Source organism: Leuresthes tenuis, unplaced genomic scaffold (assembly GCF_036924035.1).
Source record: "Leuresthes tenuis unplaced genomic scaffold, fLeuTen1.0.hap1 SCAF_14, whole genome shotgun sequence".
NCBI classification, from domain to species: domain Eukaryota; kingdom Metazoa; phylum Chordata; class Actinopteri; order Atheriniformes; family Atherinopsidae; genus Leuresthes; species Leuresthes tenuis.
In genome coordinates, this window is record NW_027325368.1 from 16,763,355 (window position 1) to 16,789,031 (window position 25,677).

General features: G+C 44.1%; 1 protein-coding gene across 8 annotated transcripts in view; it reads right to left on the minus strand.

The window, feature by feature from the left end:
* LOC140269439 (myomegalin-like) overlaps nucleotides 1–25,677 on the minus strand; it is a 43,513-nt gene that overhangs the window by 4,753 nt on the left and 13,083 nt on the right. The window contains exons 6-48 of one of the 8 annotated variants that reach the window (XM_072364528.1): nucleotides 24,011–24,134; nucleotides 23,772–23,917; nucleotides 23,526–23,682; nucleotides 23,001–23,054; nucleotides 14,521–14,658; nucleotides 14,310–14,429; nucleotides 14,119–14,211; nucleotides 13,813–14,037; nucleotides 13,575–13,733; nucleotides 13,381–13,482; nucleotides 12,977–13,114; nucleotides 12,685–12,864; nucleotides 12,340–12,534; nucleotides 12,077–12,259; nucleotides 11,880–11,996; nucleotides 11,711–11,791; nucleotides 11,513–11,616; nucleotides 11,255–11,397; nucleotides 8,685–8,806; nucleotides 8,391–8,566; nucleotides 8,007–8,271; nucleotides 7,079–7,283; nucleotides 6,877–6,993; nucleotides 6,489–6,754; nucleotides 6,204–6,409; nucleotides 5,835–5,952; nucleotides 5,600–5,717; nucleotides 5,420–5,474; nucleotides 4,257–4,504; nucleotides 4,074–4,178; nucleotides 3,807–3,968; nucleotides 3,407–3,655; nucleotides 3,155–3,286; nucleotides 2,950–3,066; nucleotides 2,665–2,854; nucleotides 2,457–2,578; nucleotides 1,974–2,210; nucleotides 1,747–1,848; nucleotides 1,300–1,520; nucleotides 1,060–1,203; nucleotides 789–927; nucleotides 369–415; nucleotides 104–158 (exon numbers count right to left, since the gene is read on the minus strand). In XM_072364528.1, coding sequence (XP_072220629.1) covers nucleotides 104–158; nucleotides 369–415; nucleotides 789–927; nucleotides 1,060–1,203; nucleotides 1,300–1,520; nucleotides 1,747–1,848; nucleotides 1,974–2,210; nucleotides 2,457–2,578; nucleotides 2,665–2,854; nucleotides 2,950–3,066; nucleotides 3,155–3,286; nucleotides 3,407–3,655; nucleotides 3,807–3,968; nucleotides 4,074–4,178; nucleotides 4,257–4,504; nucleotides 5,420–5,474; nucleotides 5,600–5,717; nucleotides 5,835–5,952; nucleotides 6,204–6,409; nucleotides 6,489–6,754; nucleotides 6,877–6,993; nucleotides 7,079–7,283; nucleotides 8,007–8,271; nucleotides 8,391–8,566; nucleotides 8,685–8,806; nucleotides 11,255–11,397; nucleotides 11,513–11,616; nucleotides 11,711–11,791; nucleotides 11,880–11,996; nucleotides 12,077–12,259; nucleotides 12,340–12,534; nucleotides 12,685–12,864; nucleotides 12,977–13,114; nucleotides 13,381–13,482; nucleotides 13,575–13,733; nucleotides 13,813–14,037; nucleotides 14,119–14,211; nucleotides 14,310–14,429; nucleotides 14,521–14,658; nucleotides 23,001–23,054; nucleotides 23,526–23,682; nucleotides 23,772–23,917; nucleotides 24,011–24,134 — 6,377 coding nt within the window. Of the gene's footprint in view, nucleotides 1–103; nucleotides 159–368; nucleotides 416–788; nucleotides 928–1,059; nucleotides 1,204–1,299; nucleotides 1,527–1,746; nucleotides 1,849–1,973; nucleotides 2,211–2,456; nucleotides 2,579–2,664; nucleotides 2,855–2,949; nucleotides 3,067–3,154; nucleotides 3,287–3,406; nucleotides 3,656–3,806; nucleotides 3,969–4,073; nucleotides 4,179–4,256; nucleotides 4,505–5,419; nucleotides 5,475–5,599; nucleotides 5,718–5,834; nucleotides 5,953–6,203; nucleotides 6,410–6,488; nucleotides 6,755–6,876; nucleotides 6,994–7,078; nucleotides 7,284–8,006; nucleotides 8,272–8,390; nucleotides 8,567–8,684; nucleotides 8,807–11,254; nucleotides 11,398–11,512; nucleotides 11,617–11,710; nucleotides 11,792–11,879; nucleotides 11,997–12,076; nucleotides 12,260–12,339; nucleotides 12,535–12,684; nucleotides 12,865–12,976; nucleotides 13,115–13,380; nucleotides 13,483–13,574; nucleotides 13,734–13,812; nucleotides 14,038–14,118; nucleotides 14,212–14,309; nucleotides 14,430–14,520; nucleotides 14,659–15,914; nucleotides 17,933–23,000; nucleotides 23,055–23,525; nucleotides 23,683–23,771; nucleotides 23,918–24,010; nucleotides 24,135–25,677 lie in introns of those variants that run through there. The other 7 variants (XM_072364524.1, XM_072364523.1, XM_072364522.1 and 4 more) reach the window with 7 other exon arrangements.

Genomic DNA, 25,677 nt, shown 5'->3' on the forward strand with positions numbered 1-25,677 from the left:
GATCATGTTTACATTTACAAGCCAAAAAAAAAAAGAACTAGAAAAAAGGGCACCTGGGACAACATGTACCTAACTGCCACACCACATGATGTCAGACAATTACCAGCATAGGGAGAGGAAGAGGAGGAGCTTAGAGAAGAAAGTCTCAGCTCATTCTTCTGGGGGTTTTAAAGGAAAAAAGGAGGAGAGACAAATTCAGGAAGAAGGAACAAGTGAGACAGCGAAGTGGTGAATTTACAACAGACATTTCAGACACCGGTGACATCACACCATGGAGTCCTAACAGACACAGTATTGTGGGGTATATAACCTAACAACATTCAATTGATATAACTGTGGGTGTGTGTGAAGCTGTGATTTCTGATTACCTCCAAATTTGTCCTAGCTTTTCTCAGCACATCTCGAGTTCTTGATACTGCAAAAACAAGAAGAAAAAAAATAATTAGCTTCTGTTGTTGCACAACTAAGAGGAATTAAAACAGCAATAAAAACACATCAGCATACAGCTGTTTTTCGTGCTTGTGGACCTCAGGCCCTGTGTGTTTATGTGAAAGCTGCAAAGGCCTTTGGTGTGTTAAAACCTGAGGAACAGTGCATTTGCTTGGCTTATTGTGACTGTCGAACCACAACCAGGTATTTCTCCACTTCCACTTCCATGAAGGGATGTGTAGTGTTGCCTGCTGACAAAACTTCCTTTACTCTGACCTTATTAGGTCTTTGGTTTTGCCCTCGCCCGGCCCACATTTTTTGTGCCACTCTGTCACACACTTGTGCTCATAAACACTCACGCTGGTTGACAATAAAGTGCTCCATGCTCTCCTTGGTGCGGCTGGTGCTCCTCAGTCTTTGTATTGTCCCCTTCAGAACCTCTTCCTGTTCAGAGATGCGCAGTTTCAGGGACAGGATCTCCTCCTGCATGCACTGCTCCTGTTCCAAAACATACACGCAAAAACAGGCGCACATTTATTAACATTTGTGTCTATACAACATTTTTGACTGAGCTCATCAAGTCTTAAAATCTAATTATCATCACTATCGTATATGAGATATTCTTCAAACCTTCTTGAGGTTTTGGATGGGGGGATCTGTGCTTGGAAGAGCTGCTCTCCAGAACATCTTCAGCAGAGACATCGCCTCCTCCAAGATCTGCCTCAGAGTCTTGGTGTTGGACAGAAGACTCTTCACACATCCATAGTCCAGAACCTGCCGATAGAGCTGAGTGAGAAATGTGTGCTCTACAGTCATGACTAGGATTGTGGTTTGTCTGTATTGGTAACTATTTGAATGATGGAAACAGACCAGATCGCTGCCGTCTTTCTGGTTGCCCTCCAGCAGTGGCGGGGTGAGACAGGCCTGCAGGGTTGCCTCCATGCGTTGGATGAGGCTCCGGCCCTCCAGGACTTGCTGCTGCAGAGCACTGAAGTCGTCCACATGACCGATAGCGTGGCGACCGTTACGGTTCGCAAATGAGCCATCAGGTGCCTCCCCTTCCAGTTCAGAGTGCGGGTCAAGAGGGTCGGCTGGAGGTAACACAACGGGAATGTATTTTAACAGAATAGCAATTCAGTATTTTGTAATGGAAAAGAGGATTTAGTGGAGGTTAGAAGTTATTAATACAAGGCGGACAGGTGGATTAAATCAAAGCAGAGTTATTATTGTTATGAGGCAATACACTTTTCTCCATAATAAAGCAACAATTTCAAGTCAGATTAAGTTGCAGTAAAGCAGTTGCAGTTAAAGTCACACCATTGGCAGTGCTATGGCTGTCTTCCAAGTCTGAGTAGGGGGGACCAGGAGATCCACAGTTAAACAGACCAATGTCCCTGACAGGTGGAGACGGAGCTGGGTCTGTGGAGCACACAGATACACAAACCAGGCTTGGACACACATCAAACCACGACACAGCACACTGAGCCTCACAAACATGTTGCCTTGCAGTACGTCGGAGTCGAGCCTCGAAGCGTCTGTCTCACCGTGAAGCAGCTGTCGCCTGTAGAAGTTTTCTCTCTGAGGGCTGGCAGTGAGGGCGGAGAGAGAAGGAGTTCGAGGCGACGCAACACCTAACTTCTGTTCCAGCTGCTTGTGGAGCTCCAGCTGTTTGAGGGCGCTGTTTTCCTGGACACTGCTCTGCAGCTGGGCCCGCAAACTCCTCACCTCTGCCAGCAGCTCGCTCAGCTCCACTGGAAGACCTGCGACCTCACACAGGTATCCTGAAGTGGAAAGACACAATTACTGGTGAGTTATGGATGCAGTATGTGGCACTTGCACACAGACAGGAGTTTGTTGATCATTTCTGTCTTATAAAGAAATGATGGGCCATTATTTTCAGGCTATTCATCCATTCTTTTATTTACCACTAGATGGAGCCAAAGTAAAGAAATTCACAGGAGACTGCACCGTAGTTTGAACTTTAGTTATTAAAGGTGCATTGCAAGCTTACAAAATTATAGACTGACCTTTGTTTGCCTTTGCACTTGAACACACTCGATCATAAACGTGCAGTTCACTCTGCAGGGAGTGGATGAGATCCCTGCTCTCACATAGCTGCTGTTGAAGCAGAGACACCTCATGCTGTAGCCTGACAAAGCACAGATACATTGTGATAGATTAAAGTCAAAGCACTAACAGGTCCACACACATAGACACAAAAAAAAAGATGCCAACCTGTTGCTCTTCTCCTGGCCGGCCTGTCGCTCCTGTCTTAATGTGTGAATCTGCTGTCCCTGCTCCTGACTGTGAGCTTGAAGCCGTCTCAGCTCCTCTTTCCACTGCTCGGCTTCCAGCTCCGCCTGCTTCAGGCGGGCACGTGCGGTAAAAACTGCCTCCCGCAACTGCACCATCTCCTCATTTGTATCTGTGAGAAAAGGTGAGACCAGATAGGTTCCTGTGAATATGCCCCAAATTAAAATCACTTCTGTTCTGTGTTGGTGACCCATTACGACGCAGCACCTGTGCTGGCCTGCAGGCGAGACTGTAGACCGAGATTCTCCTCTTTCAGGACTCTGATCTCATTGGACAGTTGAGTGACTGTGTCCAGTCCCTGAATATAGATGTTTGTTGGTGCACCTGAATAACAAAAGATTATCAGGACATATTACTCACTACTTAGTTACTTAGATATTTGGAGTATATCAAGCGTGGGAGGTTACATTACCTCCATCCCGCCCAGCGGAGGCCACTTTCTCTTCCAGCTGCTGTCGGAGTCTCTCATTGGTTCTAATGGATTCCTCCAAACGCTGACGCAGGTTCCTTACCTCCCGCAGGTGCTCTTCTATTAAATTTACCCCTAGAAAAAAAACAGTAACCGATGATGAATATCTTCAAAATATATAAAAAGACATGAATCCCGGCAGGCCAAGAATTGATATCACCATGAGTTAATATCACAAAATGGATTGTGTCACACCTGCTTGGCTGCTTCCTGGTTGGTTTCCAGAATAGCTTCCGAATGGCTGAACAAAGTTTTCCACATCCCACAAAGGTCTTCCTGTCACTAGACCTGAGTCAGACTTCATCGAGTGGTCCTCGGGGATGCCACCCAGCTGGTACTGTTGAAAGGCATGATGGGATAGTTGGCTGTAGCTTGAGAGGTCGTGCTGGTTGTGGGCACTGGGTGAAAGACTGAATGGAGTCTTCTCTTGGGCAACTCCATAAACTGTAACCACACAAACAAAGAGGAGGAGGGAAGTGAAGAAGAAGTGGAAGCACTCACAGGACAACAGAGAATTTTAATTTGTGAGTCAGATGGTGATTTCAAAGAAGTTTCAAGTATTTTCACTCATGGCACTCTCTCTTAGGGCCCTCACCCCTGTTGTGCTCACTCATCTGTTTGTACAGCGAGTCCAGCTCTGGGCGAACAGCAATCACAGACAGGGCCCTGGGCCGGGGGTCAGAAGAGACTTCATAACCCCAGACATCAGGGCCAGAGGGGACAGAGAGGGAGGAGGAGACGGGAACACTGACAAGGGCTGGAGGAGAATGACAGAAAATGGCACAGAACACAAAGGAGGAGGAAAAATGAAAACTGACGCCGTTGTTACTTTGCTAGTCATAACCAACTCTGAGTCTCATACCTCTTGCGGACTGACTGGTCAGACCCACAGTGGCTGAGCAAAGCATGTTGGGACAGCTGCTGGAAGACTTGAGGAAGCCATGAGGAGGAGGGAGAGATGAACGAACTAAAAGAGGGGAAGGGAAAGTGAAGGGATAGAACGATGCATTTCGGTGGGTGGAAGAAATATTAGATTCAACATTACCGTCTGATTCTGTCATGTGTCTTTGCTGCCGCAGCCGGTGATCCTCCTGAAATTCCCTGGCGTCTAAATCAGAGCACAGCTCCAAGTCCTCATTGGTTTGGTACTCATCAGACACCAGGGAGGTCCTGTCTGATTGGTCAGTCGTCTCAGAGAGGGCATGGCAGCTGGACGGGGTCTCGGGACGCTGCTGCAGCTTGCTGTGGAGTGACTCGATGAGTTTATCTTTCTGCTGCAACTCCTTACTCAGCCTGCACACAAAGATCAAACTCAACAGTTATAATCTGAGTTGATAGCTCTAAAAGATTAAAAACAAAAATTAGACCCATGAATGTTTTGATGATTTTAAGCAAGCCTTTTGCTGTACAAAGACCCAACAAAAACAATGCTGTTTGTCGTGGAAACACCCAATTCAGATTTAACCCCAAGGAGCCTTAACTAACAGGAGGAAAATCCTCTTAAAATTTCTTTCACCTTATAAAATTGTCATGATGACCCATTAAAAATGCTGGATATTACACAAAGTAACCACCATAGAAGCAGATGTCAAAATAAGAGAAATCCCTAAATAAGGGACACATTATGCTGCTCATCAGGATGTGACTGACTCAAGACAGTATCCCAGAAAGAATCAGCAGCTCTGATTGTCTTCAGCCTGCCTGGTGGAACACCTGCAAGATGTCTGTTGAACTACAGCACATTATGTGACCTGTGAGTGCGGATTAACAGCAACCTTCTGTCCCTATTAGCAGTCATGTGGAGTGCTCCTCACATGTCACATGGTCACATGACTGAACTAATTACTGGGGGAGGAGTCAGAGTTAAATTGCTAAATTAATATGCCAAAGCTAAAACCTTTAAGGAAGGTAACAGAACACAGAGTTTAGGCGATACTATAGTCTTTTCTTGATGAGAATTTAAAGGTTGGGATTATTTATAGTGATTGCCTAAATGCTGTATATTACATGCTCATACCATGTACAAACATTCATGATATAATGCCAAATATGTGCTTGGTGATTGAATTATGAGAAAGATTATTATTTAGTTGTGGATTAGTACCCTGAGGGATTAGTAAACTTTAATCCCTCAGAACACTACTTGGTTTATATTACTCCCATACTAAATGTTAGCATAAACACACAAGTAAAATCAGGCAGACTCACCTTAAGGCAAGCAACTCATGGCCCGTTTTGTCATCATGGCTCTCTGCACGTTCTCCTACAGAATCCAACCATGAGAGATGGAGTATGAAGAAGGGAAATAAAAGCAACAATTTCAGGTATAGAGGACAAAAGTCAAATGGGTGCCAGTATTGTTCTCTATGATGGGAACGCGTTACTTACGTCCACTTATCTTGATGATAACCCTCTGAGCCAGGGCAGTGCTCTGAGCCAGCTGCTCTCTAAAGCTCTGACCCATGTAGTAATCAATATCATTGGCCCGCAGAAGCTCCTCGAATCCCTGAAAGTTGTTGGGAAATGAGCAAGTGTGACTATCAATCTTCCCCTAAACCTTCGTGTGACCTAATTTAGTAGATAATGGGTAAAATATCACTGAATAAAGAAATGAATGAAGCACCTTTGTGGTATCTCCCAGATGCTGGGTCAGGATGTGGCAGACTCCTTGCCCCTCTCTCATCCTTTGCCTCAGATGGGAAAGCTCACGAGCTTGTGCTTGGATCAGAGAGTTGTACTTCCTGCGAGGGTAGGAAGAAGAACAGCCAGATGGACAAAAAAAACCCATAAAATTAATAGAGTCTAGCTTTCTGAGTACTAAAGGCTTTAAGTCACATGAGTCAGTGCTCTCATGAGCATCTGACCGATTTTAAATTAAATAAAATGTGCCTATCAGGAAACAGAGTAATAATAGTAGCAACAGGAATTATAGCAAGAAGTAAGAGGCCTTTCCTGCCCCTCTTTCCCTTCTTTCATCTATCTGTCCACTTACCCAGGCCAGGTGGCGCATTTCCCCTCTTCTTTGCCCTCCATTTTGCTTCCCTTTAACTGATTCTCAAGTGTCGCAACTCGTTCCATTAGCTCTTGTAGCTCCCTGCTGGGCCTGGAACTGGAGCGCATTCCTTGCGTGTCAGACATCCAGCCTTCATCTTCCTCTGCACCACTAGGAGCTGGTGATGTCTCAAAAGCCCAGTTTACCTGAATGACGAGGACAAAACTAAATAAAGCTCTGGAATTGTTCTGAACCTAGAATAAGTCAGAGGATAATGTATAGAACCTTGCGAGGGGTGCGCTCCAGACTGGAGGCGTAGTCACTGGTGGCAGACAAGGAACGGACTCGCAGCTGCAGTCCACGAATCACTTTGTGGCAGCGGGTCAGCTGAGAGCGAAGATCCTGGACAAGATGCTGGAGAGAGGCTGATTCATCCTGCGTTTCATACGCGCCTCTGTTATGGCTGCAGTTTCCGGGGTACCAGCCGCTGCCCACACCCTCCGAGTCCTGATGATGGGAGAGTGCTGTGCACATTTCCAGGTCATCAAACTCTGAGTGGGGGAGAGATGAAGACACGTACTTAAGCATGAGTAATGAGGAGAAGTGAGTGTATTTTACAGAAGGGAAATATAGTCTGTTTTAGTCCCAGAGAAAACTGCTCCCTGTTAATCACCTGGACTGCTGGTGTCTTCTCTCTCAGCTTCATTCTCGCTGCGGCCGCAAGTCTCATAACCCAGATCCTGGAGGTCCACCTGCACCTGCTTACTGGCCTGCTGGACAGATGTCTCTGCTGCATGGACATGAAAAAAGAACACACTTCAGCATCTGATCACTTGTCAGGTCCTCCTTTACATACATGCTCAGGAGACACTCACTGAGCAGATCTCTGTAGTCCTTCAGCTGTTCGGCCTGAGCCTGAACGGTGGCTTCAGACACCATCAACCTCTCCTGCAGCTCTCTGTTCTCCTTCTGGCTCAGAACCAGGTCGGAGCGAAGACAAGCTGCCTGCTCGCGTAGACCCTTCTCTATATCCTGCCAGAGCAATCCCACCTCACTCCTTCCACCAGCAGGCCCCACATCCTGCAAAAGCAAAGTGTTTCAGCAACGTACCATGACCGAATCAGCAACTCAACTACAATTTGATGGCAGCAACATGTGTCAATAAAGTTGGGACAGGTCCATGTTTACCAGCCCCTCTACTTTTAACAACAGTCTGTAAATGTCTGGGAACTGAGACCAGTTGAGATCAGTTTTGGGAGAGGAATGTCCTGATATAGAATTCTAGCAGCTCAACAGTCCTGGGTCCTCTTGTCATATTTTGCATTTTATGATGCACCAAATGTTTTTTTATTGGTGAAGGGTCTTGTTTGCATGCAGACCACTCTGGCAACTGGACTTTTCTACTATGAAGCCTTGCTGTTGTACTCGATGCAGTATGTGTTTTTTTTGCAGATTGATGACCCTCTGCTTACTCCTCGGAGACTCTGCCTCTTTAAGGCTCTCTCTATACCCAATCATGTCGCTGACCTGTTGCTAATGATCCGTAATTATTTGTTTATTTTTTGAATCACTTACTTTTTTAGCTTTTTGTTGGCCCTGTCCTTTTTTTAATGTGTTGCTGTCATCAAATTCAAGATGATCTCATATTTTTCATGAAATAATTCAACATTTGATATGTTTATTGAATTAAAGTCTCAAATGATATAGTCAAATCTTACTCCCTTCAAGACTCTGATATGAAAACAAAGAGATTAAAACTATGATTAACAATCACATTTAATAAATGTATAGAATACATGTTACCGTTTTAGTGTGGCGGGACGACAGGTCCAGAGAGCGCGGCCTCAGGCAGTGCCTCTTTCCTGACTCGTTGCTCAGACTGAAACTAGGAGGACCTCGCTTCCCTGACAGCACAGGCGATGTTTCCAAGTCTTCATCCGCTCCCTCGCTACCCTCTTCCTCTTGGTTCAGATTCTTTTTCCCCTTTGTCCTCAGTCCAGTCGCTCCAGCCCATCCCTGCCTTTCTGTCAGAGCCTGGTTCTCCTGCTGCAGCCTCTGCAGGGCACTCCTATTGAGAGAGAGCGACACAGAGCTAAACAATGTTGCCAACAAATACCCGACTAGCCCAGTAGGGGTAAAGAGTGAATCAAAACATGGATATTTCTGAGGGAATTTTGAAACATGCACCTCATTTCGACCATAGAAGTATAGCCATCCTTTTCAAGTTGGGACTTTATTTCTTCAAGCTCAACTTCGAGTGCCCTCTTTGCTTCTTCAAGCTGCTTTATATCAGCATTCTGTGGGAATACGCCTCCTATTAGCTCTGCAGTCACACACTCAGATCTTTGAGCCTTTACACAAGCCTGAAAAAAGCAAGCCAGGAAAAAGATTACTTTATTCTACTTGCTCTCACATTTCATGGCCACATGCTGCTTTATATTAAAGGCATTTAAAAAAGCAAAGGTAGTTAAAAATGTATACCTGAACAGAGTTCAAGCTTCTGCTGCTCACATTATTGTCATCCTCCTCTATGCTGTCTGTGAACTCATCGCTGCTGCCATCTTCATCATCCCCCTCCTCCTCCTCCTCCTCTGTGCTGAGCTCTGAAAGCACAATAACCATTTAAGGAAAAGATCCTCTTTGCAACTCCAGTTAGTTCTTTAAATTAGATCTTCAACTGCAGCTATTCCTTTTATTCTAGAAAGTTTCTGTCTCTCCTACTCCAGCGTCCCTCTCTTTCCACAGACCTGTACTGAATCACCACATTGGAAGTCATGGGACTGAAGGGAATTGTTATGTCATACACTGCCTGCCTGCCAGCCAGCCAAAAACACTCAAGTCTGCGTAATCCACAATGAGTGTGTGTAGGTGTGTGTTTATGAGAGCAACTTTCAATCCTCAAAACTGACACAGGCATTATAGAATCTTGCGTTTTATAAAAGGGTGACTGGTGATTGCGTACTCTGTATCACACTCTTAGTCGTGAAAATGCAGAGACACACACGGCCATACAAAGAGCGGGAGAGGAACACGTGGGTAGGTGTTAGTTTGCAGGAAGGAAATGTTCTGTGGAAAGTGGCCGACAAGAATTTCAAAGGGAAGTTGTTTCACAGAAAAGGGACCGATGATACACAGCACACACAAGCTGAGCAGTGTGCTCACAGGTGCACGTGTGTTTCTTTAGATGAATCACCGAGACTTATCGGATTATTTCAAAATCAGGGAAAGCGTAAAGGTACCCGACTTCGAACATGTCTCCACCCTTAAACCGTCAAAAACAAGTGAGAGTTAAATATAATAACTGTGTTTGTGGTGATAAAGAGAGGCCGGGAATCTCCTGCAGTGAAACGCCGGGCTATTATTGACTAAACAATGTGCTCTGAAAGCTGAACGGGAGAGAATGCGGGGCCTTGTTTACACACTGCGGACTACATAATGCTACCACATACTTCCATCTTTGTTTTTTTTTTTCATTGTTTTTTTTCTTTTTAAATAACAGATTGCTATTTGAGATGTTGAGTGAAAGGGCAGTCAACATCCCTTAATTGGTCAATCATGAATACCCAACTGCTTATTACAACCGAACAGCCATGCAAACATGAAAACCATGCCACAATCATGCAAGAGGGAGCAAGGACATTTGGACTCGAGCACACAGTACTGCTCAATGCGGATGTTTACATGTATACATGAATTCCAAATCTCAAATTTGTGATCATATGTCCATTGTGACATTTCAACAATTCAAAGTGTGTGTTCATGAGTAAAATTCAACACCAGGACAAACATAAACTGAGCAGACTGAAGAGTAGATGTAAGTGTTTTGGGCTCAATGGGGTTTAGGAGGTAAGTACAACACACTGAGGGTTGATCTTTACGGGGAAGAAGGGGTAGTCTAATCGAGGACCAAGTGGGGGATTTCAGGTTTGGGATATTCTTAAAACTAACTCCCAATCAAACACAATGAAGAGAAATCCATACCAGAGGTGCTTTTGAGAAAAAGCCAGTACGTTTATTTTTATGCATTTAAAATACAAAAAAAATGAAAAAAAATGTTGACAATGATTTTATCTTTGAGGCTAGATGAGGATTGGGGCACAAATCCCTGGAAAATGTCCTCTAGCTAATATAAATCTCTAGTGGGCTGGTATTACTTCACATCTCCAGATATATGCGCAGACTGTAGAATGGCTCAATATTCTATATTCTCATATATATATCAGTACAAAGCTGAAGTGATAAGCACATATACTAAAAGTGGTGCACATCTCAATAAATAACCACATTGTTTCATTAAAGCGATTGGCGCACCTACAAGCTTATATCTAATGTGTCTAACCGGTTTCATGCGTATCTGTTTGACTAAAATGAAACTAAAGCAGAGCAGGTTTACATCACAAAATGTATGAAAGGTTAACACTGCGCTGAGTTTAAGTGCTTGGACACCTTTTCGGATTTGTAGCTTAGGCCTTTGCTAAGTGTGCACATCCTGTTAACAAACAGATGATACAAAACAAATGATGGATGGCGAGACGTTTCACTGTAAGGCATGAACTTGAATTTCTCCACAAGACGGAACTTCACTGTGACAGTAAGGCTGGAAGAGGGACACCGGTGAGAGACAGTACACAGAAATGGCATTATAGAACGATCACAACTACAAAGCAGGCAGTTTTCCAAAAGAATAATATAAAAACATGTTCACACCAAACTCACAAAATATGTTAATAAATAAAACTCTGAGCTGCACATTTTCATTTCACGCAGGTTAATCTGTTCAGGGCTCTTTCTGTCAGTGGTGCTTGTGCTAACTGGACAAAGCTGTCTGAAGATTAAGGGTCAGATTCTTGTTTTCACACATAATTTGAGTAGATTGAGCCTCATCATATTCAATATATAACCACAGTCTTTCCTAAACCTGACCCTCAATGGTTACAGGCAGCTCTGTCTCACAATAATTCTGCCAGTTTCACTCAGTGGTGCAGAGCATTAAGGAGCGTTAGTGAGAGTGCCGCCTGCAGCCTTGGAGGCTGGACCCTGCCCATTCCCACCTCCAAAGTCAGGCTGCCTTTTAGCTGCCCTTTCCAGCACCAGGGCCATGTTACTGGTCCTGGCCAGGACCTCCTCAAGCTGTCCGCGTAGTGCTTGAACCGAATCCAGCTCAGTGTGGAGAGCCTGGATCTTCTCTGATTTGCTGCATAAAGAGGAACACATAAAGGACTCTTTAAAGCAAACACATAAAACCCTCCAACATACCGTGCTGACAGAAATCTGGCAGGCGCCTCGGCACGCCTTGTGGTGAACCTTACCGGTCACTATTATGAATGTGCGTCATATTTTGGTACAACCTCTTCTCCACTCTCAGGGCGTCATTTAACTTGTTGTATTCAGTCACCAACTGCTCCAGCACACACTAAAGCACAGCGGCAAGCAAGATAAGCCTTTAATATAAATCACTTGTAAGCAATACAAACCCTAAAAACGGTTTACGTGATGGGAAACCTTACTTGGTGATCAGGGCTGTCTTTTGTGACGACTCCCTCCGACTGGTGGCGAGCCAGAGACAAACGCAGAGCCGAGAGCTCCTTCTGCAGGGAGAGGAAATAAACATTTCTGAGATTAGGAAACAACAGCCGTGTTTTGGCGCATCATCTCCAGCTCCACATACACAGATACCTGAGCCTCCATCTCTTTCTTCAGCACAAGCTGCATCTCATCCTTCAGAGCCTTCATCTCGGACTCGCTCTCCTTTGAAAATGGCTGCACAGTTTCTTCCTGGGCCTGAATCAGCTCCTGATACACAGTGATGATGATCAGGTGTGCGGAAGAGAAAGCAAAGGGGGGAAAGCAATGGGAGATGTATGACCCAATACCTTGATAAAGGCTTCCTTCTCTTTAAGCAGAACCCGCAGATGCTCCGTCTCTCCTCCCATCTCCCTCTCCTTGTCCCGTCTCAGCTCACACAGCTCCTGCTCTGTTTGTGTCAGCTGTCTGCGAAGCTCCTGCAGCTGGCCTGTCCGCTCACTAACCACTAAGGAAAGCCTGTAGGAGTAGTCCTGGCAGAGAAAGAGTGATAATCCTTTATGGTTCTGCTCAAGTCGACCAGCTGCTTATCAATACCAGCACCACCGCCTACCTGCAGATACTGGTCTTTGGAGCTGAGGGTGTTGAGCAGATCCTGGACCTGGGCTTGGTGCTCATTAGTCTGGCGGCTGCGGTCTGACAACAGCTCCTGGAAGAGCTTCTCTTTAAGGCCCAGCTGAGCCTTCAGCTCCTCCACGACGTCGGTGGGACCAGCATGCGCTCTGGCAACAAGGGCGGCTGTCAGGTCCTGCATGCACACACACACACAAAAAAAAAGGAAATACCCAGAAAGAGCACCGTCAGCACACCTGCTGCGTTTATGGAAACAGGTCACACAGGTTTGACCACACGGCTGCTCCTTGGAGGATGATAGCAACTTCTGGGAAACGTGTGTTACCTGTGTCTCCTGGCTGCGTGTCTGCAGAGCTGCCTGGAGCTGGTTAATGATGGTGTCCTTCTCTCTCAGGGTGTTTCTCTCCCTCTCCTCGCTCTGCTGCTTCAGCCACTGCAGGTTCCTGTAGGCCTCTGCTGCCTGCTCCAGCTCCAGCTCTTTACCGCGCATCAGAGCATCCAGACTCTGACGGTCACAGCAGCAAAGTGGGACCAAACACAGAAATGACATGAGTTGGTGCTCATCAATCCAAGCATCTGTAAACCATAACCGCAGTAGCTGTGGTTTGTGAGAGTACCGTGATGGTCTCCTCGTTGTTGGTCAGAATGCAGCGGAGTCTCTCCAGGTCTCGTTCCTTCTCCCTGAGGGCCAGCTGCAGCGTCCTCACCTGGCCATCGCGTTCCTCCAGGCAGCGAAACTTTTCATCAATGGAGCGCTGCAGGCAGCAGACGGAGAGGAAACTGCTACTTAAGCCCTCTAATCTGATATTCTTCTTTGACATATTCTTTTACAGCATGCTGTTCTGAGGAGACGTGCAGTTTTACGACCTCTTATTTGTCATAAACTAGTCAAATCACATGTATCAGAACCAGACATTAGCATTCGTTAAATCAACATCCTTTTCAATGTCGTCTATATTGTAAAACTGTTTCTAAAACTGGAATTATCCTCATGAAAAGAGCATAAGTGGGTGTGTTTTACCTCCAGAGCTCTGTCTCGTTCTTTAATCCGCTCCCTTAGCTTTTCCAGCAGGGCATCTCTATGTTTGGAATTTCCTGTAGACTCCAACATCTCCGAGTACTCCTACAGACATCAGAACAGACAGGATCAAAAAAGAAAAAGTCTACCTGCATAGATCTGTACCAATGCAGAGTGTGTGGGACTGTATATGTTACCTGTAGCTGTTGCTCCTTGTCCTGCAGGGAGCATTTGAGCTGAGCAATGCTCCTGTCTTTCTCCTGTATCGCCGTGTGTTTCTCCGTTTCGTTCTCCTTTAGAGACGCTTCTTTAGCTTGGAGCTCGGAGCGAAGTTTCTGAAGGGCGCTTCGCAGGTCCTGCGGCAGGCAGACGAGAGCTTTCACATGCCTCCTCAACACGCGTTTGGCCTAATCGCACGTTCAAAACCCCACTAACCTGGTTGTGTTTTTCAGTGACCTCCCTGTGTTGCAGTGCCTCTTGTAGGTCGGAGTTGAGTCTGTCCTTAAATCTCATTAGGTCATCTCCTTGCCTCTGGCTCTGGCTCAGACTCCTCTGGCTGGCCTCCAGCTCCAGACCAAGAGAGAAGAGGGAGCTCTGCACCCCGACCAGCTCACTCTGCAGCTGGGAGAGTGTCAAGGACTCACTCACCCCTCCTGGAACCTGGAGAAGGAATGATCGGACAGTATGAGACAGTCTTCCGTAAGAATGTTAAGGCCTGACTGGATATATATCAGATCTCACCTTGCTTTGAGTAAGCTGGCTAACATGGGCCAATTCTTGCAGCTTACACAGAGTGGTGTTTTGTCCTTCAATGAGCTGGTACAGCTCCTGGGCCTTGGAAGAAAATGAATTACAGAAATCGGCACATTCTAAAAAAGGCTCAGGTATAATCTCTGTGTTGATCTACTAATTAGTATACAGCAAACACACACCTCACTGTCTTTGGTGGTCATGGACTCAGTGAGGCCCTGGATGGTTCTTTCCTGACTCTGAGTAGCCTGGCGAAGTGAACGCAGCTCACACTCCATCTCACTCAGCTTCTCCTGCAGCTTCTGCAAATGGAAAACAGGGTTTACGGCTGTCTTCAGACCTCAGACACACAGAGGACACTAAACGTCGACGAGCAGTTTTTCTGTGCCGCACCATGTTGTTGGCCTCGCTCTCGTGGATTTTGGCTTGTAGGGACTGGACCTGCAGCTGGGCCTTCTGCAGCTCGCTGACACACTGACCAGCCGCACATTCATATTGGTTGAGTTGACTCTGCTGCTCTTCGACAAGGTTCTGCAAAGAATAGGAAGGGAGAGTTCAAAGTTACAACAGCAACTTCAAGCCTTGAGCTGAATCATTTGTAAGAAACCTGTATTTGTCTCCTATGAATGAAAAATACGCAGGCTGCATGAACACCACACTGAATTGTGTAATAATGCAGGCGCAAAAGAAAACATATATAACCTCCGCCCATTCATATGTCTACTCTGCGAAAAGCTGTGGCGAAGAAGAGTCAATAGAGTGGTTTGTGAGCATCTGCACACATGAGTTAGCATGAGTGAAAGAGCCTAGATTGCTTCTCATGTTATCTTTACGTAACCAGCATATAATGCTTCCAATTTTCACTAAGTACAGGAGGAATGTCTCCCTGTGTTTGGCTGCATTTACACTAAGATTAGCATGTAGTGTGGTGCAGAATTCAATCAATAAATGCTTATGATTTCATTCTGTGCTTCCTTTCTTCAGATAGCCTCACTAAATAGTGTTACTATAGTAGCCAACCACGGCTGAGAGGACAGGGTGGTCTGACATTACGTGGATCTCTTTGCCCCAAGGCTTCTGAGTGAAAATAGGCCAGTTGTAGAGTCACTAAGACTTAACGTTTCCCTTCATCTAACCTACTTCTGTCAGCAGTATGTTCTTCACGATCACACATTCTTCCAAAGGACAAGAACTGAATTCAGGGACGAGTGCACAACGTCCTTAAAGGACTATCAGTTTGTGGGAACTGGGATTTTAATATTTCACGCATGCGAACACATCTGTATAAAGGTTGTTTAATCCGCAAGGATTAATCAGAATGTATAGATCATTGGTCTAAAAATGTTAAGACATCTATAGTCTTTGATTTTGAAAATAAAACAAACAAACACTTTACTTCCCGGCTTCTTTGCTGACATTATTGTCCTTGCTGAGTGTGCATAAATGCACTCATTAGGCAATTAGGCCTTGCCATGTGCAACTGCTTACCGAGACCTGACTGCACTTCTAGTGTACGGTGTTTCCACACGTGGAAGATTAAGCACACACACTAACGCAATCCTGGTTCAAAGCTATTTGAAGAGGTTGCGGGTAGAATGAGTGACAGACAGCTGCATTATGAAGCTACTTAAGCTAAAAGTGGTGGGAACATCAAAGCCCGTTTGGCCTGTTCGTTCAGGGTGCGGCAGATGCTGCAGAGTTGCAAGGGCAAACTTCAATGCTCATCATCCTGTAGTAGTGAAATGCTGCTTCTCGGCACCATTATTGCTCTAGTTAAGGCTTAATACCTGGTGTGGGCGTGGGGGAGGATATTCATTGTACAAATCTTCCAATAAATCGTCCATATTAGCCAGGTTCAGCTCCTGATCCTCCCCAAAACCCAGCCTTATCAAAGGGGTGTCCAGCTCGGGTGTTGGCATGTGGCTGTCTTTTTCTTCTTCTGGGGTTCCATAGGACATTCCCATAGGAGGTCTTGTGCATTCATTAGTGGAGCTCCGTCGAAGCAAAACTGGCAGCTTGCTCCCCTTGGTTCTCCGAACTGGCCGGTAGGCAACATAGCTCTGCAGCAAACAGAGGGTAAGAGAGAGGCTGGGTGCAGGTGAGGCTTGGCCATGCGATGCCCCCATGTGCTCCTCAGACAGGGAGTCAGAAAAATTGTCTTCTATTGCTTCTCTGGGGGACCTCAGAAGTCCATCCATTATGGTTCCAGGATGAGCGTATTCTTCAGCAGTCTCCAGGGATGCAACAGAGGGGCTGGAGCTGACTCTTCCAGCAAGAGTGCGATCACTGTCTGACATCCTGGAGAGGTCCTGGGATCCAGGGACTAGAGTTTGTGAGGACGGGGCTTCTTCTGAATCTTCCACATGCTTTTTCTCCGGTTGTCCACCTCCTCCAGTCACACTGCCTCCAATAACACTGGCTGAAGATCTCGTAGAAGGCCCACAAGAAATACTCCGAGCCAACTTCCTGGGCACCTTACACACAGCTTCATAGTCAGAGTCAGCCACCCGCCAGTAGGAACATCCACGACACCTCCTTGGTGTGCTATGTACACAGCGGTGTGAGGCTGCAGCTGTGGCTTCTGACCCTGGACCAGCAGAGCACTGAGGGTGGTGTTGATGGTGGCAGTCCAGGCCGTCATCAGCCCAGGACTCGTACAAAGAGTAGACTAGATCCTCCTGGAGTAGAGCACAGTACCTTGCGTGGGTTAGACCGGAAATATCCACCATCCCATCTCCTGGCTCTTCATTAATTCCAGTTAATATCCCTGCACCCTCCTCTGAATTGGTTTTGCGGTAAAGCCCACCGATGCACTGCCTCAGTCGATGTTTCTCCTGCAGGAGCCGCTGCAACCTTTCAATGGACAGGGCCTCCACGCGGGCGATGACTGTGTCGAAGCGGTACATGCGGTCCAGCATGAAGGTGCACTTCGAGCACGCAAACTCTCCTTTGCCATCACGGGTCAGCTCTTGCCCCAGGGCATGAGAGAGCAGCACCTGTAAGTTCAGTTTGGCGGTGGGGTGGAAGATCCATCGCCTCTGGTTACCGCAGAGCTCCCTTCCACAGATACGGCAGGTCTCCTTCATCTTCAGATCAAGCATTCTACAGACTTTTAAAAATCAAGAAATAGTAGAGTGTCTTGTTTATGCGTCTCTAACTTAACAGTCTTTCTGACCTGGATCCTTGATCTCTTATAAACGACAAAAGGAGCCAAATGTCAAGCTCCAGCTGAGTAGAGATCACAATCAAATAAATAATCTCATGACAATCTTTGCACATCAAATTAAGCCGTATATCAAAGCAGGTAGATTTGTAGAGAATAGCTGCCAATGTGTTTCTTGGCAGGGCATAAACCTTGGGGTAAAAGCAAGACACTGTGACCATCAGATATCCATCAGTTAAGGCTCCCCGTGCATATGCTGGAGGCGCAGGTGCATCGCTAATATGGCGCACACAGGTTATGTCTCCTCAAGCAGACGCGGTGACCAACAGTGTAATATCCCAAATCAACAGACCGCTGTTTCGTATTTCCCATTAGCACAGCACGCGCCTCTGCGCCACCACAATTGGTCTGTCACGGACACACGAGCCGCACCGCGCGGCGCCGGGTTCATCATGACAGGGAAGCTGTGTTCATTCCACCGGCCTCTACACGGAACGGCAGCAGTAACACCTGTACGGAGTCTGTGTCCGAAAAAGAGTGTGCTCATTCATTTCGGGGCTGATACAGACGGGTGCACAGAAAAACACGCCGAGCGGACTCGGTACGCCGCGGTGTCGGGGATCCTCCGGCCAGATAACGATGTGGCTGCCTGAGACAGACCTGCAGCGGCGGAGCGCACCATTCGGGGAACGCGGGGGTGGAGGAGTCCAGTGCAGTAAAACGGGGATGCTCACAGATCAATAATCACTATGGAACCTATTCAAAGCTCCCAATTTGTTTGTAAAACACACACAGATATTCAACCCCACGAAATACATGTATTTTTGATTCGGTTTCAATGGTAAAGAGACAAAGTAGCATTCCCCTGGGAGTCTGCTACTTCCTCCCGCCCTGTTTGCTAAGCTCAGTGCGCCTGACTAAACAGGTGAAATGCTCAGCAGCATGCTATGCAAATTCAATGACCTAGAGAGGAAATATACGTCAGCCCCTATACGATGTTTATTTGTTGTATAGAAGTAAAAGGTGGCTGTGACTCTGAGGGCGTTGTCATGCTGCAAGCATATGAGTTAGTCAGACAAATGATCATTTTTATAACCGATCGACTGTTTTAGTCATTTTACAGATCTAAATATTTCATGATTTTGCTTACAGGTTTTTCATTCAATGTCTGTTTTCTGTCAAAAAAGTGAATAACCTTGGAATTAACTCGACTTCAGTTGCCCTCATTCAAGCTCTTATGACTACCATGACCTGGAAGACTGAGAATCTTCATCAACATGTCTTCACAGTAAGAAGACTTGCTATCTTCTTAGAATGCTGCCAAACAAACAACTGATACAACTTCGTGATTCTTATCATCTGCCGTTGCCATGGTGCTGATTTCAATGATTTGCTTGTGATGATTAAACAACCAGACCTTTATTCTGCATTTCCCTGTGCAAGTTTATCTCTGCAGTGATCATCATTTTTGTTTTCCAGAGAAGCCCAAACAGATGGTCACGCTGTGCCTTTCAAGCACACCATCCTTATATTTTCACCCTCCTAGCAGTTCTACCGCATCAGGACAGAGTGATTCTGCACATTCTAATTAATATGTGAGTCTGAGTTGTGGGACTGCTTGTCTGCTTCATTGCTGGATATTTGAAGGTTACTAAGCCTGAGTTATATTCTCTCAATCAGATGGATCTGTTGCTGGTCGCCATATGTAGGAGGGGTGCAGGTGAATAGTTTCTCAGATTTAAAATCTTTTGATCTTAAATACAATGAATTGTTACATTACACAACGGCTTTAGATGTTTACAATTAACCCATTACTACAAATCAGTCTTGAAAAAGAAACCTTTGAAACAAATGTAAAACAAACTTTCAGATTTAATTTTTTCCCTGCTTTCTCAGCCTCGATGCAACAGTCATATAATGGCTACATGTCTGTAGTGTCTGGGGAGATGATTAAGAGCTCTAATGGCTGGTGTCAGCCTGAAACCCTAACAAAATTTGATAGTAGTGCTGTGGTCTCAGAGCACTCAAGGTCAAGCTGACATATTGGCAATCTGGGTGAAACCAGAGCTGTTAAACTGCAAACTAGGGAGATGCCTTCTGTACTCATGCACATATGAAATGGATACTAATGGAAATGCATGCATATGCACACACACACACACACACACATACACATATACAAGACCCCAGTTATACTGCTCGTTGATCTCTTTTGATTTTCAACGAGATGCAAATGCAACTGTGACACACTAGAACAGCATCTGATAAGAAGAAGTTAAGTTAATAAGTATTTTTTCCCCTTTTTTTTATTTGACATGAAACTGGGATTTACTGTCAAAGCTGGAATATTAGTTCCCCTGAATTTCAAAAACATTATTTAGAATATTCATCCATCCACCCATTTTCTACACCCGCCTAATCCAACTGGTCACTAGTCCATCACAGAGCCACACAGAGACAAACAAGCAGGAATACCCACATCTGGTCCTCGAGGGCCGCTGTCCTGCAGGTTTTAGATGTGGGTATCCCTGCTTTAGAATCACCAATTAACCTAACATGCATGTTTGGACAGTGGGAGGAAGCCAGAGTACCTGGAGAGAACCCACGCATACACAGGCAGAACATGCAAACTCCACACAGAAAGGCCCCAGCTGGGATTCAAACCAGGAACCGTCTTACTGTGTGGCAACGATGCGAACCACTGCACCACCGTGCAGCCCTTATTTAGAATATCCTCAGAAATAAATGCAAATGAACTAAGGTTGTATTATCAAAATAATTCGCTACAATATCTTAGTTCAGTGGATAAAAGAAAGAAAAACCCGTACAGCTAATGTACCCCAGATGCAATTATTGGCACCATAACTAACGTATGGCTGCAAGAACAGCTTGTGAAAACTTGTAGCCATCTAGAAGCTTGTTGTTCTATCATCACTATGTAATTAAGTTTTTAAACGTCTGAACAAGCTCTCATTGCAATAAACAATTTATACCCTGTCCAAAGGTTTTCAGTGAGATTCACATAAAAAGTCATGGTTGTTCAGCTGAAAACAAACTCGGCGTTTTTTTTCTTTGTCAGCCATGCTTTTGAGTTGTTGGATGAGTGCTTTGCGCCCAAAAGGTTCTCTTCATACCCAGTTTTCTGACACTGGATAACACATTTAACTATGAAATGCCTTGCTAATATCTGACTTCATGATTTCTTTGATAAATTCAGTGCCTCCAATATCAGATACAATAAAGCAGCTCCACAGTATGAACCAGTATGATATGTTCTTTTTCTTGCAGGCTTCATTTCTATAAAAAAAAAGTATGTGCTCTTCTTTCTAAACCGTTCTACTTTGACTTCCTCTGTTCATAGAACATTAATCAAGAAACTGGTTAATCTATAGAATCTTTTACTCCTGCATTTCTTTCAGCAGTGGTGTCCTCCTAAATTGGTTTCCTGTGCAGTGTGTGTTATAGGCTGAAACCACCATTGCAGATTTCTCCTGACCAGCCTGAAGCTCTTATGTGATTTTGTGAAATCTTTTTCAAAATCCACACTGACTTTTACAGACTTATCTCACAGAGCTTCTTCTTAGCACGATGTCCTTTGAAGGCTCTGTGAAACTTCTTAATAACACAACATACTGATGACAACTGCCTTCTAGCTTTTTGAGCTGATGGTTTTTTCTTTTCTGGTGGTCTCTGGTCTTCGCCATGGTAAATGATGTAGAAATGATCATCCTCTTATGCAAGAAAGCCATCGTTCTTTGATAATTTAAGGGCATGTGAATATTAAAAAAGGAAACACAGATCAGTGCTAACATTTTGTCTCATTAACAACTCAGTTTAGTGTACACCTGCTTTCTGTCTTTTAGGAATTCTTTGGTTTTGTTCAACAACTTTGGATGTTTTGTTATAATATTCATATTCATTTTAAAATGGATAGTTTTGTGTTTCTATCTGATGATCAATTTTGTACTGAAAGAAATCTCACTTCGACAAACAGACCTATCAAAACACAAATGCTGTGGCTCAAGCTTTCCACATGTTCCATATGTATGCATCACATGTATATTACACTCGTCATACCACAACACAATTTACCCAAACTTTCCCCTTATGAGAAAATGTTTTTTCACTCTGAACATAGACTCAGCTTTATTCATGTTTTCAGTGTACACAAACAGAAGCATACACTCTTGCATGCACACTTTCATGCGTTCATGCTTCCAGTTTAAAATCCGAGCAGAGAGCCTGCTTGGCAAGTACATTTGCATCTTTCATTCAAAAGTGATTTACAAGTTAAAATGACTGCAGAGGCAGCCTGAAAACACAACACTGCACGGGCTAGTAAGATAAATATGGCTGAATTATTATGATTATCAGTTTACACTAACTCAGAAAAGGTTCTGTGTCTGGGTTAGGTTGCTGTGGAGGTATTACTCCCTCCCTGCAGTAGTTTCATTAGGTATCAGGGCAGCTGTGTGTCCTCTGGGATGTCACTGCAGACACAGCTTGTAAATGTAATGAGATTCTTGCACTTTATGTGATAAGAAAAACCCACGATAAGGTGCCCCGTGCTTTCACGAGAAGCCTGTTATTATGCACCCCTCATTGCAGTCATTACACTCTTTGGTTTAATAAGCACCCAGTTATTTATGAGCCCCTCTCTCTTAGCTATAGAGGTTTGTGCTAAGTCATATTCACAAGGTTTACGGTGGACTGCATAAACAGAGGCAAACTTTCAGCTCACAAAAAGGGTGTTTCACTGAATGTTTACTTAAATTTTATCTCAACACTTTGAACAACTGGCTCATTCAGCTACTGCATAAGGCCGTCTTTGTTCTTTTATTACAGGGAGTCGTTGTCTTGATTTCTACACAAAATATTCTGCAGAGATAAAATGCATTTTGGAAACATTTGGTATAATAGTATAATAACTATAATAGTTAGTTGTTTTTATACAAAAAAAAGTAGCAGTGACAGAAAATATTTCAGTTTCATTTTGAGTCTATAAATAAAACACTGCAGAGTATTTTGGTTAAATAACTTGTGTAATGTGCAAGTTATTCAGATGTGGATCATGTTTTATCTCCACTCGTCCATTAGGAGGCAGAGTCTGTCTGATGAAGCACTCTGCACCTAAACAATATCATACTGTTCATCATGCATATGTCATTAAAAAAAAATCCACCTAAAATGTTTTTTTTTTTTGCTCTTCTTTAGGCAGAAACAAAAAGTTTAAGCAGATTTTTTTTTAACAGATACTGTGTGATGCTGTAATTTACTGATGTGCACTGAAGTGGCTTAAGTGCAACCACCCCTGGCAAACCCATTGATATACAGCACCAAAGGAAAGATGGGCAGAGGTTCAGCAATATGTCAAAAACTGCAGCTATAAATTCTGGAGCAATATCAGACTAATGTTTCTCTATGTGAATTAGTGACGGCTTTGAATATTCTATCAATCTGCAGTACACTACATCATCAAATGATTCGGAGAATCTGGAGACATCTGGAGAGCAGGGTGCACAGTCAAAAATCAATATTGCATCTGATGTGTTCTCTATGTGTTTTTTTAAAATAAAATGTTGATTCTGTTTTTATTTATCACATTTTACAGTCCCACCTCTTTTAGTATTGGGGTTGTACAGCTTTTGACTGTTTTGTACACTGATAATCCAAAGTTAAGATCACGTTTTACCGACAGCAATTCACGTACCTGCATCTCCTGTTCGATGCGCAGCCGCTCGTGACCCAGTTCCTCCTGATAGAACTGTGTAACGAAAGGGAGATAATAAACTTACGGTGCCAACCACAATTCAGTTTTAAGATTTGTGCAGGAAGGGAACACTCTGAGATAAGACATGAACCTCCATCACACACACATCTGTGTATAGTTTAGTGCATGACAACATCTCTTGTGACCGACATGAATAGCAGTTAAGACGAGGTTGAGGAATGCCACATGTACTGCTTCAGGAGCCTCTTTCGAGAAAGGACGTCTCACCAGAGGAGACAGTGAGATCCACTGGGATGCAGTAATATTAGAACACTGTTTAAATAGTTCAGACTCACTGAATCACTTCATGTAAACGCGTGGGAAATACTGACAACACATTCACCTCAGATTCCATACTCTTCCACAGTTCTGACATAATAAAATGATCACGCTCAGTTACATGTGTGCGACCCAAGAGCAGCTCTATTGTGGGTTGCAATTTAAATCAGAAATAAAGAATAGCACCTCAACATCCTTGTCCTTCTGTAGCAGAGATGAGGATAGCTCTTGAACTTGTCCCTCAAGCTCTCCCACCCTGAGTGTGAGCGTGTTCTTCTCGCCGCACAGCTCTGTGATGAAGGCCTCCTTGGAGCAAAGCTCTTTAGTCAGTTCCTCTATTAACCTGAACACAAACAGAGGAACAGTCAGTGCCACAGGGGGGAGGATTTGAATGGTTTGTTGTTCACTAAGTAATTTCTGACTGTTCTGCACCTGTCTTTGTTGGTATTGGAGGGCGACAGGGTGCTTGGAGGCCTCTCGTCCTCCATGGCGGTGTCCAATGAGACAAGGGAGGCATGGGAGTGGGATCCAGCCAGCGAGGCCATCCGCTCAGCCTCACTGCGTGCTAGCTGGGCCTCCTGCAAGACACCCACACGGAAAAAGTTCCCATTTGTGAAGATGAGGCACTTGTGTGTGAGAGTAACAGTTGCTGACAGGACAAACAGACCAACCTCCTGCAGGAGCTGAATCTTTGTTTCAAGCACCTGCTGCATGTGGTCAATTTCATGCTGTCTCTCTTGACACCGTCTCTGCAGTTCTTCCTCATTGTGACTGGTCAAGCTCTCTGCTGTTGTGCTGAAGAAAAAGAAGAAAAAAACCCATTTGAATCTACTAAATTTACCAGATTACACATTAAACTCAACCCAGATTATCATTTCATACAAGGAATGAGCTCTGATAACTGGGTCAATTCACAATACCCAAATTTGAAAAGGTCTGAAGACCAATGGAAAAAATATGGCATTAGCAATCTTCTCATGTATCACTTGCAAAGACAGTTAAAGTTCTTACAATGGGTAATTAATGGTAATTAATTGATTAATAATTCTTAAATGCTTAATTGTCAACCAGCTTGTTGGTTCATACACTCTTTCTATATGTGCTCTGCTGAAGACTGTGAGTAAAATTAACATGAAGGGTCTGTTTATTATTCTGGGATGTTTCATTGGGATTTCTTTCAGAAACACGCTGTACGATAAATAATGTTCACAAAATCTTGCAGCTAATATATGATCTCTTACTTTAGAACAAATATTTGTGCAATTTCAAGGCTGCAGAATGATTGGAACAGTCCTAGAACGGGTGTATGTTAAAGAATAAAACAATACATCAGGCATATAGCAAAAGATTTCAAATTTGAATTTGAATAAATTTTAATAAAGAAGGCTATCAGATGTAAAAATGGCATAAACATTTAAATGTATCAACTTTAAATTTTAAAAGCTGTTTGCGAAAGGTTAAATTCCACATTAAGCAGGTATAGAAAATGGATGGATGACTACCACATGCAAACATTTCAATAGATATTATTCAGTTTAAAATTAACCCTTTTAAATCAATAAATATCATAGTGTAAGAAAAAATTTAAAGGAAAATAGTTACAGAGCTCTGTAACCTCCAAATGTCATTCCATAATAACTTGATTTACAGTATTTCAACTGTTCTAATATGTTACGTTTCAAAATGAAAATGAGATACTGCCAAAGAAAATATGTCCAAGTTGTGGCATTATTGTTATATTAACAACTATTTTCTACAAAAAACTTTTTGCAGCTTATCACCCAACATTTTAAATTTACAGATATCAAATGAATCTTTGGATTGTTATCATCACATTTGCTGTACCTGCACTCGCTGCAAGCAGAACTTACAGAGGCTCGATGGCGGATCTGAACGGACTCCAATTTGAGATTGCATCAAAACTCTCTCTAACTCCAGCACTAGTTTATATGTGCATACAAATATCAGAGGGGTCAGTGATGGGATGTGATGGAGACATCATGGAGAGCCAAGAGAAAGTATGATGTCACGTCTTTTCTGTCTGCTGCAGGGCTCGTGGGATATCCTTACACCCGTCCACTTATAGCAAACATTAGGTAAGTGCCCCACCCATAGTGTAGGCTGATATCATCGTATATTCTTGAAAAAGAGATGTTCGCTGAGTGTGATAGAACAGAAATATTTAATTTTTGTAGAGTAAAGGATGGCAAATATTTTCTAGCAAGTAACCCTGAATGGCAACTGTTAGCTCCAACCAGAAGCTTGTGTGTGACCAATGTGATGTGTGTACGTGGTGAAAGACTTACACACAGCTAAAGACGTGGTGATTATATCACAA